This window comes from Ursus arctos, unplaced genomic scaffold (assembly GCF_023065955.2).
Source record: "Ursus arctos isolate Adak ecotype North America unplaced genomic scaffold, UrsArc2.0 scaffold_1, whole genome shotgun sequence".
Lineage (NCBI taxonomy): Eukaryota > Metazoa > Chordata > Mammalia > Carnivora > Ursidae > Ursus > Ursus arctos.
The window spans coordinates 100,303,132-100,317,955 of record NW_026622763.1 but is presented as its reverse complement, the minus strand read 5'-3'; the positions used below and the strand labels follow the sequence as shown (position 1 = coordinate 100,317,955).

The window sequence follows — 14,824 nt, the reverse complement described above, 5'->3', positions numbered from 1 at the left end:
CCTGGGGTCAAGCTGCGCCCCCCGCCCCCCCCAAGGAAACTGCTTCTCTCTCTGCCTGCCACTCCCCCTGCTTGCTCAGTCTCTCTCTCTCTGCCTCTGACAAATAAATGTAATAAATATCTTTTTAAAAATTTTAAAATAAAAATAAAATAAAATAAACCAAAATGCCCTGAGGCAAAACAAATTTCAAGGTGGGAGTGCACCCTTCTAATCCCCAAAGCAGAGTTTTTGTAAAGGAAAAGGGAGCAGATGAACCATGGTCCGAGGCTGAACTAATGAAAAGATGTTTACGCTCAGCAGCTATTTTGCTGTCGGCAATTAGAGAAAGTTGACATCCAGAGAGGGAAGTAGGACAAGAGCAGTGAACCAGAGGATTCTCTGCAAGGCCCGTAGGAACAGAGCAGGACCTCTGACCCACCCAACGGCCGGCAGTGTCCCCCACGCAAGCATTCCAAGTGCTGGTTGCCCAGGGCACTGGGGCCCTCCATCCGGAATCAATTCCGTGCGAGCCACGGAATCAATAGAAATGCAAGGCACACAGGCCCCGTGTCATTCCAGATCCTCGTCCTAGCAAGGGATGGATCTTAACCCAAACTGACTCAAGAGCGCACACTGGTTCATGTAACAAAAAGCAGATTCTGGAAAGCATGGCTGGGCCCAGATACTCAAATGAGGGCCTCATTTCTTTGTGGTTCTGTTCTCTCTAACCTTAGATTGTGTGCCATCCCCATGCCCGATGTGGTAGCAAAGGCTCCCCCCCAGCAGTTTGAGGCTTGGGTCCCACCAGCCTAGTGAGGCCAGCAGAGAATGCCTCTTTTCCAACAGTTAAGCCAAAGAGCTGGGATTGGGGTGATTAGCTTGGTTTGGGTCACGTGTCCATTCCTAAGCTGATTTCCACACAGAGGGCAACAAAGATGGAGAGATGTTAAGTCTGCAAAGGAAACTCCTTGTAGCTTTTCTGTATTTTCTGGGACTGCATAAGATGCAAGACCAAAGGCAGAGAGACAGGAAAAGAAAAAGCAGTGAGATTAGCCAGCTTCCTGCAACATTGTTAACGAAGGCCACAATAGCGCTGTTTGATACTAAATGGAATTCGGCACCGGAAAAAATTCAGTTAGCAAATAACAGGGAACACTCATGTCCTGCTAAGTGCCAGGTATTGTTCTAAGGACTTCACATACTTTCCAAATCCTTCTTTACTCCTAAATACTTTAGTGAGCATTTCCTAAAAGCAAGGACATTCTCTCACGTAACCAAAGTACAATTTCCAAAATTAAAAATTTAACAAAGTTATAACCCAGTTACCTAATCTCCAGACCGGAATCAGATGTAGCACTACGATCGGTAGAAACAATCTGGGATCCCACATCGCATTAGTTGTCACGTCTCTCTCCTCTCCTTTAATCTGGACTGTTCCTGGATTTTTGTCTGTCTTTCGTGACACTCACCTTTGTTGTTTTTTTTTTTTTAAGATTTTATTTATTTATTTGAGACAGAGTGAGCGAAGAGAGAGAGCACATGAACAGGGGGAGGAGCAGACTCTCCCCTGAGCAGGGAGCCCGACATGGGGCTCCATCCCAGGACCCCGAGATCACAACCTGAGCCAAAGTCAGACTCAACTGACTGAGCCCCTCAGGCGCCCCAACACTCACCTTCTCGAAGAGTACAGGGAAGTTATTTTTTGAATATCCCTTAATTCAGGGCTGTCTACTGTTTCCTCCTGATGAGATGTAGCTTATAAATTTTTTGTCAAGAGTCTCATGGAAGAAATGCTGCTTTTCTCAATGCGTCACATTGGGAGGCATGTGTCACTTGACTTTATGTGCTCTAAACCATTTACACCTTATAACAACCCAAGAACTAGATATTCTTCTTCTCCTCCTCCTCCTCCTCCTTTCTTCCCATTTTACAGAAGATGACACTGAGATGTAAAGAAGTAAGTAAGATGAAGTAAGGTGAAAAACTAGTACACGTTGGGATTTGAATCCAGCCAATGAGGCTCCAGGATTCATGCTCTTAACCACCAATTTACGCTGCCTCTCCAAAGGGCCACTATCAGGCCATTGTCTCTCTGAAGTAGAATGGCCTCAGATGACACCACTGTCACCACGTGAGAAGGAAGTCCCCTGCTTATCTGCACAAGCATCTGCTTTGTGTGCTTTCTCCTATTTAATCCTCACGATAACCCTTGGGTGTGGTCCTGCCATCGCATCTTCTCCAGGGCTAGTGCCCAGAGGGGAGCAGTGGAGTGCAGATCAGGTCTGACTGACCTCCCAACCTAAACACCTAAGCTCCGTGTGCTCTTGGCTTCTGCCACACATGCTCTGCTGTTTTGTATGCAGGAAGAGGACAGCTCTTTGGTTTTCATAATCATTGGTTTACACAGTCCTAGGAGTTTCCTAATGCCGGCCTTTGGCCTGCTCAATATATTGAAATCGACTGATCTTCTCTTGCAGAGGAAACTACGTAGGCCCAGCTGGGGAACCTGCCTGGCAAGCAAGGTTACAGAAACCGTCTGGGGCTGGAAGAGCCACTGGTGTCCCAGAGAGAGCACTGGAAGTCCAACTTGCCATCAAGGTGAAGAGGAAAACTGGAAACCTCAAACAGAAGGCCAAGTCAACATGAGCAAAAGTCAGGCAGAAAACAGAGTGGAGGAAGGCCCAGGGGCAGGACAGAACAAAGAGGCCCAAGAGCACTGCCTCCATGGGGCCTCCACGGGCTGAAGAGCTGGAGGCCACTGTGACCTCTTGCTTATCGGTTTCCTAGGTTTGTCTGTCCGACTGGAAGGTACAAGGTAGCAGCATAAGAAATTCACCAAAAGTGATCATAGAAAACAGAGTCGTAGAAAAGAGAACCATCCAGCTCCTATGTAAAGTAAGACAGCCTGTCTACTGACACTCCCTTAAACTACACATTGTCCTACAATAGCCTGTATTCGTTTTCCTGGAGAGCACACCTGTCCCGCAAGAAGAGAACGGCTCAAGTGCCCCCATCCAAACTCCTTGCCTCTTATGTTCACAGCATCCACATCTCATCTCTTCAACTGGATTCATCAGAAACATTTCCTCCTGCACATAAAGACTGAGGTCATGACGGACAAGAGAAAATGCTAGATCTTTCTCATTGCAGCTCATGGAGTCCCAGACTTAGTCCTATTCATTAGTGACCTTCTCAAAGAACATGACGTGGAGTTGACTTTTGAACATAGAGCGTGAATGTTTAATGTCAGTGATCCATTTCTGGACACTCAAAATATTTAAAAAGTAGTCTAAGTTACAAGCGTACTGTGCTTTAAAGGAAGTGATAAAATTTAAATCTAAACCTATAAAACAATGAAGTTGGTATATAAATATATTGGCATGCGGGTATTCTTCTAGCCTCAGAAGGATTCACCGGGCATTGCATTAGTGAACACCCTGACAGCATTAAAGTAACTTTTGATCTACAAGCAACTTTTCAGGAAAATGGATATTGAATAAAAGAAGAAACACCTATAGTTGCAAGAAAAATGTTTAATGATTGCTTACTAACATCACTGACTTCCTAAAAGTCTTTAAAAATCATGCACAAGATTAACCAACAAAATTATCATACAACGGCATCGAACTGAGGATTACTTCTTTTAAGACACACACGCGAGGAAATGTTTGATTGCCAAGTTTGTGACAACACTGGCATTTTTAGACCTTCTACTCTTACTCTACTTCTTACTCACATGCTACTCCATGAAGATATTGATTATTTCTACCAGAAAGGAAAATGTAAGACACTTGGAAGACTAGGGTAAAGAGGGAAACGTGTCATTGATTTTGCTATATTTTACCCTTGATCTGTCCTTGAATTTGAATCCATGGAAAATGTAAGCTTGCAACCCCCAGGGGCAGGAGAAGTTTTGTTGGTGTTTGGGATGAAGTCTGGGGAGGTCCTACACCAGGAAGAAAATTCCAACCTGAATGCTTGGGATTTCTCTTCACGTCCTTGCTTCTAACACCCCTTAGGAGAAGCAAATGGCCTTCTCACTCACCAACCAGACCTTCAGCAGACACTGGGGCTCTCTCACGGCTTGTGTATCAGACAGCTGTGTGTGGGCAGTGAGAGAAAGGGGGGTGTTGCAGGAACCACAAAGCAAGACACAGGCTGATGCGCTTTAAAATAATTAGGCTTTTCTATAGGAACGCATTAGACAAGGATGTAAGAAGCACATCAGGACCATGGTTTTATGGATATTATTGCTTAAGATAAGGCTAAGGAAGGTATTTAAATGAAAGAACAGAGTTGTGTAATTAATTTATCTTGGACTTCAGGTACATAGATGTGGATTCACCATCACGCTTGGATCATAACCCATTCTCAGCACTGCTTATGGATCAGTAAACCCTCTGCGAGCTTTTCTGTAACTGGAAACCGGCCCCCATAAGCATGGAGGCCAGAGAGAGACGGAGCATAGTGGCAAGCCACTCCAGGCTGGTAGGTGGCAGCTCTAATAAGCAAAGGGAACTTAGAAGGGAGGCTTGCCTTGGGCAGCCTCAAGACGACTGGATCCTCACACCTGTCTGCCAAATCTTAAAAGCTTACATAGAGGCCTTAACTGGGTTCAGTCACATACACTGCGCGGGTGTTCCCAATGCTACATACCATCTCAAGACGATGTCCTTGGAGCAGCCTCGGGGAATGGGAAAAACAAATGGAGCCCACATTTCAAGGACAGGGGACAGAGGAGGGGTATCCAAGTGCCCAGGTGCAGCTCACGGATCAACAGGTGGTCTCATTTTCTCGATGACCTCCCCAACGCTCCACCCCTCATGACCAGCTCTTACAATTCGTATGCCCCCCTCTTCTGCAATGGCCCTGCGCGGTGAGCGGAGGTTTCACTGGCATGGAGATGGGTCCTTTGTCGTCTGGCTGGCTGCACTGGGGGCAGATGCCATCAATACAGGCAGACGTAAGAGAAAAAACAGAGTCAGACATGATCCCCCAAATCGGTGACAACTTTTTCCCACTAAGAGCCTCGCGATCCAAACCACTGATTTATCAAGTCTCCTCAGCTGGGGACCGGATGTCTCAAGGAGTTCGCTTGTGTCCCCCTGTGATTTAGAAAAGATGATACAGTAGTGTACTCAGCAGGTATGAACACACAGCATTCTGTCCGGATAATGACACAAGTACCTCCTTATAGTAACAATGTCTAAGGCAGTGATCACGTCTAAGGTCATTCGGTTTTAGCTTTCTCATCAGAGACATTCCAGTGTTCACTGAGGACAGACTTTGTTGGCTATCATTGAAGACTTGCCACGTGGATTTTGTAAGGACTTCTACAGAAGCTATAACATCTTCCCAGCCGGTGGAGGGAAGAGAGATGCTGTCAATTGATCATACGAATAAAAGACAGAATGTGCTCAGCTGGCCTTGAGGAGAGAGAGGTTGGTAGGTTTAGAAACTTGACTTGGTTGTACATAATACATGTTGGCTGGACAGGCAGTGCTGTCAGGCATGAGATGGACTTGGGACGGGGTATGCCAGACCACTCTCTCCTCTCTTTGGATGGTGGGTATTCCGTTGCAGGTGCAGTGCATTTTTTAAAAATATTTTATTTATTTATTTGAGAGAGGAGAGAGAGCATGAGTGAAGGGTGGGGGGAGAGGGAGAAGCAGACTCTCTGCTGAGTAGGGAGCCCAACTCGGGGCTCGATCCCAAGGCCCCAAGATCATGATCTGAGCCAAAGGCAGATGCGTAATTGACTGAGCCACCCAGGTGCCCCAGGTGCAGTGCATTTTAATAGGTCCAGCTTGCTTCAGGACAACGGGATCCCAGGGGAGACTGAGTAGTTCCCCCTCACCCAGGGGTGCAGAGTAACTCACCCCTCCCGGGGATTGCACATTTCAGTAGATAACTCTTTTCCACGTGTGCTGGGCTCGTGTTCTCAGCAGCATAGCAGGCAGTCGTGGTGAGAGCTGGAGCAGTGGCTGGCTGGCTTCCATACCTTCTCGGTGTTGGATGCCTCAGCAGAGGTCCCCAGTCTGGTATATGGGGCAATGGGGCCTACTGGTTGGTCATCTGAATGTGGGGCATCTCAGTGGTTCAGTCGGTTAAGCCTCTAAGACTTGATTTCGGCTCAGGTCATGGTCTCAGGGTGGCGGGATCGAGCCCAGCATTGGGTTCAGCATGGAGTCTGCTTGGGATTCTTTCTCTCCATCTGCCCCATCCCCAGCTCACACATGCTCTCTCTCTAAAATAAATAAATAAAATCTTTTAAAAAAAATAAATAATAACTAAATGAATGAATGGATGTATTTAAGCCTAGGACAATATTTTAGTCCACTTGGCCAAGGTAGTTTGACCTGTTAGCAATTTCATTTGCTGGGGCGCCTGGGTGGCTCAGTCAGTTAAGTATCTATCTGCCTTCAGCTCAGGTATGATCCCGGGGTCCTGGGATCGAGTCCCGCATTGGGTTCCTTGCTCAGCAGGGAGCCTGCTTCTCCCTCTGCCTGCCGCTCCCCCGGCCTTCTCCCTCTGCCTGTGCTCTCTCTAACAAATAAATCAATAAATCTTAAAAAAAGGGGGGGGGGCAACCCTCTCAGGTCCCCTCCCTCCTCAGCAGCTTTTCTATCACTCTCACTTGCTTTTCTCTGCACTCAGTCTGCTGTGTCTACTGGGGCTCATACCCTTGCCAGGAGTGTCATCAGTGCCTCAAGCCTGGGTAGCGAGGGCTGCCTTAGGCCCTTAGAAATGTACCCAAATGTCCTTCCAGGGTCCATGAGTAATCACCAACCAGTATGATTACCGGCTGCTGTATGAGAGGCTTTACCCACAGGAGCACTGTGTGTACAACCACCACGGGGGTACCTTGAGTTTCTGCCTCCTTCCAGAACCGGAACCAAAATCCTCGGGGCACTCCCCACTTTGTTGCCTCTGCACAGTGCCTCACCCCTACCTTCTGGAATCACCAATGTATTTAACTCCAACGGTGAGCCTTCTGGAGAGATGCCCCAGAGTTCTCATCGGTTTCATTAGGGTTTTGTTGGTTTTAGTCTTTGTTTGTTTTTGCCTTTTTAAAGGTGGCTTGCTGCTCTGATCCCCAGTCCCACATGTGCCCCTTCTTTGCCAGGTGGCCTAAGAGATGGAGGCACTGTGCCAGGTGGGGAATTCAAGTCCTCTCAAATCCCCCAATGCCTACAAACCTTGCACCTCTTTCACGTTCTTAGGGCTTGGATAAGCTTGCACCTTCTTAATCACAGCTTTTGGGTCAAGGTGCGTCTTACCCAACCAGGTGGCGCTCCATACCTTACTTTGGCTTCTCAGCTTTGATTTGTCTGTGGGCTCACTGCCCGTTCTCCGCCTCCCAGGGGCTCCTGCAAAGCCTGTGGGCTGTCCTGCAACAGCAGCAAGTCTTTATATATTAACATTGTATCTGCAACGTAACGAGTCCATTTTACTGATGGGGGGGGGGGGGAGGAGAGCAGGGGCGGGTCTCCAGCTACCATCCCAGGACATATTTGCGGGCTCTGCAGGTAGCCTTCAGGGAGCACCTGAAAGGTCCATCACTGTCCCTCCCCCATGAACACAAATTACCTTAGTTATCAGAAACCTGTCAAAGTCTTTTCCAGGAATTTCCTTGAAGCTGAGGCACTTTTGTAGGAATGCTTTTTGCCCAAGCATCAGAGTAAAACAATAATCATCTGCAAATGGCAAAAGACTTAAAGATGGCCGCAGTGAAAGGTCTGATGGGAGTTCATCCTCCTGCAATCGCCAAAGGAAGTTTTATTTGTCAAATATGCCTCAATAAAGCTGGAAACAGAAAGAAAAGAAAACCTTCTTTGGGCATTCCAGAGGTGAATTACACATGGTCCAGAGTAGAAGCTTCTCGGAAAGCAGGTGAGAGGTTGCCTGGGGATTTGGGTCAGGGTGCGGCGTGGATTACAAAGGATACAGAGGGTACCATGAAAATTCTGGAGTTATTTGACTGAAGTGACAGTTCCCCTGACTTATGCTAAAACTCCTCACATTTAAACAAGCGCATTTAAATATGTACAGTTCATACTACATCACCTATGCCTCAATAAATGTACAAGTTTTCTGAGGGGAAAAAAAAAAACAACGTAAAAATCTCACAGACCTCTTTTCAAACAAAATGGGGCACGTGCGCTTGGGGCGCTGCCCCAATATTGACTTGCTGTCGAAAGCCTGCTTGAAGTGAGTGATATCTGAGGACAGCAGAAAGGACTGCTCACCATCCATTTGCTCCTGTTCTGATCAGCAAATTAAAACATGTGGAACACATGAGCCTAGTGCCTCATCACAATGGCCTCGGCTAGCCATAATTTCTCACAATGTTCTCAATTATTTTTTAATCAGGGTCTGATATAAAAAAAATGGCCATGTGAAATACATGTAGATATTCTTTTTTTTGCAAAAAAGAACACGAAACCAGAAAAGAAGGAAGGAGAGAAGGCAATTTGTGGTAGACAGAATAATGGTCCCCCAGAGATGGCCCCATCCTAAGCCCTGGAACTTGTGAATATAATAGGTCAGGTGGCAAAAGAGGAATTAAAGTTGCAAGTGGCAATAAGATTATTAATCAGCTGACCTTAAAACAGGGAGATTGTCTGGATTATCCAATAATCTAATTACCAGTGGGTAAACCAATGTAATCCCAAGGGCCCTTAAAAGTCGTGGAGGGAGACAGAGGGGGATGTGAGCCAAAGAGAAAGGCATAGAACGATGCAATCTGCTGGCTGTGAAGACAGGAGTAGGGGCCACAAGCCAAGGGACGCAAGCACCCTCGCAACCCGGCGGCTCTTCCCTGGAACTGCCAGAGGGAACACAACCCCGCCAACACCTTGATTTCCACTCAGTCAGACCCATTTCAGACTTCTGAACTGGAAGATTAACTAAATTTGTGTTTTCAGCCACTAAATGTGTGGGAACTTATTACCACAGCACCAGAAAACTGCTATAAATACCTTCGGGTGACGTAAAATAGCACTGGCTTCATTATTCCCATTCACTTAACAAGTATCGAGAACTTTCCGCGGGTACAGAATTTTCTTGGGAACAGGGTACATACACATGAAGTGAAATTTGCGCCTGGTGCCCTTGAATGTGTAAGACCCAACGGGCAGACACTGACCGGAAAAAGAGCAATGAGAGGTGGGACCCAGAATGGGACGAAGAATTAGGGATTTTCAGTCCTTTTTGGCCAAGAATACCGCAGGCCCTGCGCCACTCTTCCCCGCGAAGTGCCGTGTTTCGCGGCCCAGACCTGGGTGAGGGTGTTGTTCCTCAGGTCCCTGCTATCGCAGTGAAATGGAAGCGACTTCTCTCACGCGCATGTGGGGTGAGGTTTCCATCCCTGTCCTCCGGTTATAAATGTGCGGAGCATTAGCGAGCCGCAGCCCCAGCTATAAACTTCAACCGGCCACAAGAGTGTGCACGTGAGATGACTGCAATTTTTTCCTGCCAAACCAGAATTAGCCGGTATAGGAATGAACAAGCGTGGAGATTTGAAATTGCACCGATTGGAAGAAAGCCCAGGTTAGGTTCGGGCACCTCCAAACGTACCCTTTTTAAAGCCACACGGACTGAGGCCTGGAGCTCGAAGTTCCACGAAACGCTCCCCTGGCCCGGCAGCGAGCGGCAGAGGAGCCCGGGCGCCGGGCACCGAGCGCAGGGAGCCGGCCGGAGAGCCGAGCCGCAGCCACCCGCATCTCCATCCAGGATGCTGGGCGACATTGCCGCAGCTCTCTACGCCCAGCCGCTCAGGGGGCTCCGAGGCCAGCAGCAAGTTCGGGGGTCGGGGCCGGGAGCCGAGTGAGGCGGCAGCCCCGCGGATCGCGGGCGGTGAGTATCCCGAGGCCGCGCGGCCCCGGGGGCGCCCGGGACCGCGGGTGGCCGCTGCTCCGCGGGGACATCGGCGAGGCGCGGCGCAGGCCCGGGGTCGGGCCGGGAAGGCTGCCGGGCGGTAGCGGGCAGGGCTGCGCCGAGGCGCGGGGGTCGCGAGCTGCGGGCGAGGCCACCGCGGGGCGGGCGGGGAACCTCGGGCCAGGGCGGAGCGTGGGGACGCGCGCCTCGCTTCCCCGGCGGCCGGGGCCCCGCGTGCGTCCGGTAGGGCGCACGGCGTCCCTCCGGCACCCCGGCCGGCCCCGCTCGCGCCTCCTCGAGTCCAGTTTGGAACTCGAACCAGGCAGTGGCGGAGCGGAGAGGGCGAGACCGGGGGCTGCGGTTAGGGGTCGTGCGGGGGTGCGGGAGCCTCCCCGCGCAGGCGGCCGGAACTGCGCTCGGCCCGCTTCCCCGCGGAGCTGGCGGGCTCCGAGCCCGCCGGAGGACGCCGGTGCGCGGGATGGGGCTCTCGGGGCGCGGGGGAAGCGGGCAGACCGCGGAGCCGGGGAGCGGGGCGCGCGCAAGCCCAGGGGCTCCAGATGCTGGTCCCCCGGTGGGGAGGAAAGGGAGACTAACGGGGGCGAGGGACCCGGGGCGGCCATTACCGGGCCAGACGCGGCCAAGGCCATTGGCGAGGCTTTAGAAACTGAATTCTGCTTATCAATTCAGTCATTTTCTTTCCGCAGGAAAGTTGATTCAGGCTAATGAGCAAGGATGGGTGAGGATTATTATTGAGGATTAGAAAGATTCCTTTTTGCCTTGTCTGGCGTGTGTGTGTGTGTGTGTGTGTGTGTGTGTGAGAGAGAGAGAGAGAGAGAGAGAGAGAGAGAGAGAGAGAGAGAGGAGAGAGAGAGAGAGAGAGAGAGAGAGAGAGAGATGGGGGAGGGTGGATAAAGTCGGCTTTGGAAACCCTCGGGCCTGGCCCCACTACCTGCTAGTTTGACCTCTGAACTTTACTGTCCTCGTTCGACAAATAGCCTCAGTTTCCTTGTCTGTGAAATGGGACATTAATGCCCACTGGACAGGATCGGTGTGGAGCAGCCACTCAGCACAGTCCCTGACCTGTAGAAGGCATTTATTATGTTTAGCTCTCCCCAGTACAGCGTGAACCCAGGGGAGGTTTCCGTTTCTCCGGCGCTGGCCTCTGCGCTCGCTCTGCTCCCCAGCCATCGCGGCTCTAACCGCTTCAGCCTGTTGGGCTCAAGTGCGCCCCCTAAGGCCCAAGATTGCTTTGCACACCAGGTCTAGAAGGCAAAAGAACCCACAGCCCAATTGGAGGTGGACGCACCACTCCCCTGCATCTAATGAAGAACCAGTCACCGTCCTACTTTGGCCACCTTTCGGGAAGGTTCTAATTTTAGTTTTACCTGGGCGGATTCCCCTTTGCTTGTCATTTATCAAGAACTCACCGCATGCTAACATAATCATAGTAGCCAAATTAAAAGTGCTTATGAAACTTAACCCGGTAACAGAGCTGTGGAAATTTAATTTAGTTTTAATCTTTGATACACTCCAGCTGGTTCTAAATTATTTTCCCCTCAACCTGGTAGCACATAAATAGGTAGCTGGCCTCCATCTCATAGCTTTCATGGGTTACTTCATTTCCCGCCATTTGTGATGACTCTTCCACCATTTATGAACTCACATTTGGGGCAAATGGAAGGTTGACTAGTGGTCCCATAATCTTCCCATTGCCTTCCTTCACCTCCTTCTGTGCAACGCCCTAATGTTATATGCTGAGCTTCAAACAGGCCAGCCTGGAATGGGTTCCATCTTATGTATGATCCTAGAGGAAGCCCCACACTCAGTGCTTCCATGTACCCCAGTGTACCCCATGTGTGTTGATGTTTTACACGTGTGTCAGCATGTGGAGAAGGTGGGAGAGCTTGAATGCCAGGTGGTGGAGAAAGACAGGGAGACTGGGGACAGGGTGGTCCAGAACCATCACTGGTTCACTTTTGAGCCCTCTCTCTTTCTCATGGGTTGTAGACTAGGATTACAATACTCAAATGGTTATTTTGTATCTTATAATTATGTAAATGCTAAAAGCAAACTTGGGGGTGGAGGGGATAGAAATTTATTTTTCTGTTCTCGTTTGTTTTAGTTAACCTGGTCGGGCAGTAAGTTAACTGTGATTAGTCAAAACAATAATTGCTTATAGAGAGATTTAGATATGAAATGCAGAGGTTTCTATTGCCAGGGGTATCTTCAGGGGCCTCCGAAGGACAGGACAGAACATCGTTTTAGCCACCCCCGCCCTCCACCAGTCTCTGCATTGGCTACTGTATGCTACGTGCCCCCTTGCGCCTCTTGGATAAATCTTGGCAATTAAATGCTATTCGATGTCATTTATTTATGAACAAATAAAATGGAAATGTTGAGAGCAGTTCAATGGCAACTGCATCTCTTAACCCATAAAATAAATAATTCAGTAAGAATATCAAGTTCTTAACATTGCTTAGGAACATGCTTATTGTTTCAACTCATGGGTTGAAAAACTATAACTTTTGTGATATTATTATTTCAGATTTTTTCATAGATGTAAGTGGGCTTTAGGGAAATGCCAAGCTGCGTTGTTTTGTCTTACTAAACAGAGCTGAGCATTATCCCACAGATTAAACATGAGTGATGTAATTACATCAAGTGCCCTCTTTAATGCCCATCACCCAGTTGCACTGGGTGTTATGTGCAACTGATGAATCACTAAATTCTATCTCTGAAACTAATAAAAAAATTTTTTAATTTAAAAAATAAAATAAAACGATGCTATTATTATTCATATAGGCCAGTCGTTCCCCTGATTCTTTGCTTTCTGGCTTCTTGGAATTCTGCATACAAGGAGCAGAGACGGAACCACTGAACGCCCCTTCTGCTCGCTCTGTAGGTTTATCCTCTGGGCCTTCTGCCAATGCAGCTCTTTTCTGGGCTGCGCGTTCTGGAAAGCAAGGGCTGCCCCATCACTTCCTGTCCCCATGCAGGCTGTCCTCTTGCCGGGAGAGAGCAGGGTAGAGGCAGGCTATAGACTTCCCCAGGGAAGTGGCTCTAGAATCCTCTTCCTTCTTTTTTTTACAATTCAGCCACTCATCTACCAGAAGCAAAAAGCTGATCCGGATGATGTTTAAAAGATAGAGAGAGGAACTTTTATTTTGTTACCATAAAGCTAATATGTATTTATTATGCATTTTTTTTACCAACAAGGTAGATTAAAAGGAGGAAAATTACTTTAAGACCATCATCCAAAGAATAATCTCCCTTACAATTTTTGTTTCACTCCAATCTTGGAGTGAATGGATACCTATTTTTAACAAAAACAACGAAGGGATTATTGCACACATCCCATTTAGTAGCCCTCCCATGTATAATTCATACCTCCTTTCCATGTCTTCAAACAGCCTTGTACAATGATTGATTGATTGAATACATACTCCACTGTTGGAGATTAGAGATGTTTGCAGGGGAGGGGGGTTCTCACCATGTCGAGGTTTCACTGTTATATTTAGCTGAATCTGGAAGGAGGAGCAGAAGAGGAACAGGAAGTTAGAAGGAGAGAAGTGTGTTCCCAAAAGAGAGAAGAAGAGGTCATGCCCCAAGCTTAAGACACCGTGCCAAGGTCAAGGAGCTATAGGTGCTTCACAGGGCTGGAGCGCAAAGGTCAAAGGTGGGGAAATGAGAGCAGGGACCAGGGGGCAAATAATCTGTGGAGAACCTGGCAGTGGCAAAGGGGAGTTTGGGCTTACTCCTAAAGATATTTTGACAGTGTGGAGAAATCACATGGCAAGACAGCATTTTATCCCTCCCAGCTGTCTGCAGAACGGGGAGGTGGAAAAGGACCCCGGCAGAGAGGAGCAACGTGGGCAGGAAGTGTAGTGGTTGAGAACTGGATGGGTGTTTAGGACATAGAATCATTTAAAAGATAAAAATAATAATGAGGACGAGGTATGAAAGAAAGGGAAAGTCAGGAGGAGCCTCGGGACAGATCCATTAAACTGCTCTTCCACTGGCCCCCTCGGTTCCCTGGAGCCCATTTCTTCCTAACAAATTCTAAGCCAGAACCAATGCCACGGTCCAGGGATCAGCCAGCTCTTCCTAGAAAGGGTCAGAAAGTAAGTATTTTAAGTTTCATGGACCACATAGCCTTTAAAAAAAGGGAAAAACAATTCTTAGCTCAGGGGTGTACAGAAAGAGGCTGTGGGCACTGTGCAGTCCACCACAGTCCGCTTCTCTGACCTGTCTACACCCGAACACCATTGGAGGGGCACCTCATGTATTTGGGATTACCTTTTAGACCTCCTTCCTCCGTTGCAACAACACGATTTTCAGTAACAACCATGTAGTGGTTAGTAATAATCATTATTTTCTTATTTTTTCTTCTGTTTTAAAATAATTAATTGAAAAAAGAACAGATTTCAATTTGAACACAGTATTCAAATTGAGTAAAATATTTCCTGTATTGACTGCACACTTCGCTTTCCAGACGAAAGGTTTTTCACCTGACAGTCCTGCACTGTTGCACTATTTTCCATGTTAATCAAAATAATATCTCCAGGTAGACATGCAGAGTGACAGCAGTGAAGAAGTCAAGTTCTGGTTCTTCATCTCTACAGTAACTGTGCTGTTAGTCCATCTTGGACGTCCTGCTGCAGGTGGGGATATGTGGCACCCTGGGGGCTGCAGACCCAACTGTGCCCCAGAGACCTCCAATAATTCTCAACTCCTGGGAACTTACCCTCAAAGCACATGTGTGTAGCTGGGGCCACAGGGGTGTCGGGGTCAACTGGAGAACCAGGAGTTCTCTGAAATCACTGCTGTGGATAATCCAGTGTTTACGAAGGGATCAGTAATAGCACCCCGCTGATGTGAAGCTTACAGGTAGAAAATTAAAACGTCATTGTTTGGAACTTTGACCAGAAAAAGATTTTTTTGGAGAGGAGTATTTTATCAGTGAACA

General features: G+C 48.2%; 1 protein-coding gene across 2 annotated transcripts in view; it reads left to right on the top strand.

Annotated features, from left to right (window-relative positions):
- The first annotated feature begins 9,399 nt into the window (after window positions 1–9,399).
- The window catches only part of SLC16A14 (solute carrier family 16 member 14), a 28,925-nt gene continuing 23,500 nt past the window's right edge, over window positions 9,400–14,824 (top strand). Inside the window, exon 1 of one of the 2 annotated variants that reach the window (XM_044380914.3) lies at window positions 9,400–9,531. In XM_044380914.3, coding sequence (XP_044236849.2) covers window positions 9,437–9,531 — 95 coding nt within the window. In that variant the 5' untranslated portion in view covers window positions 9,400–9,436. Of the gene's footprint in view, window positions 9,838–14,824 lie in introns of both variants that reach the window. The other variant, XM_026491749.4, reaches the window with a different exon arrangement.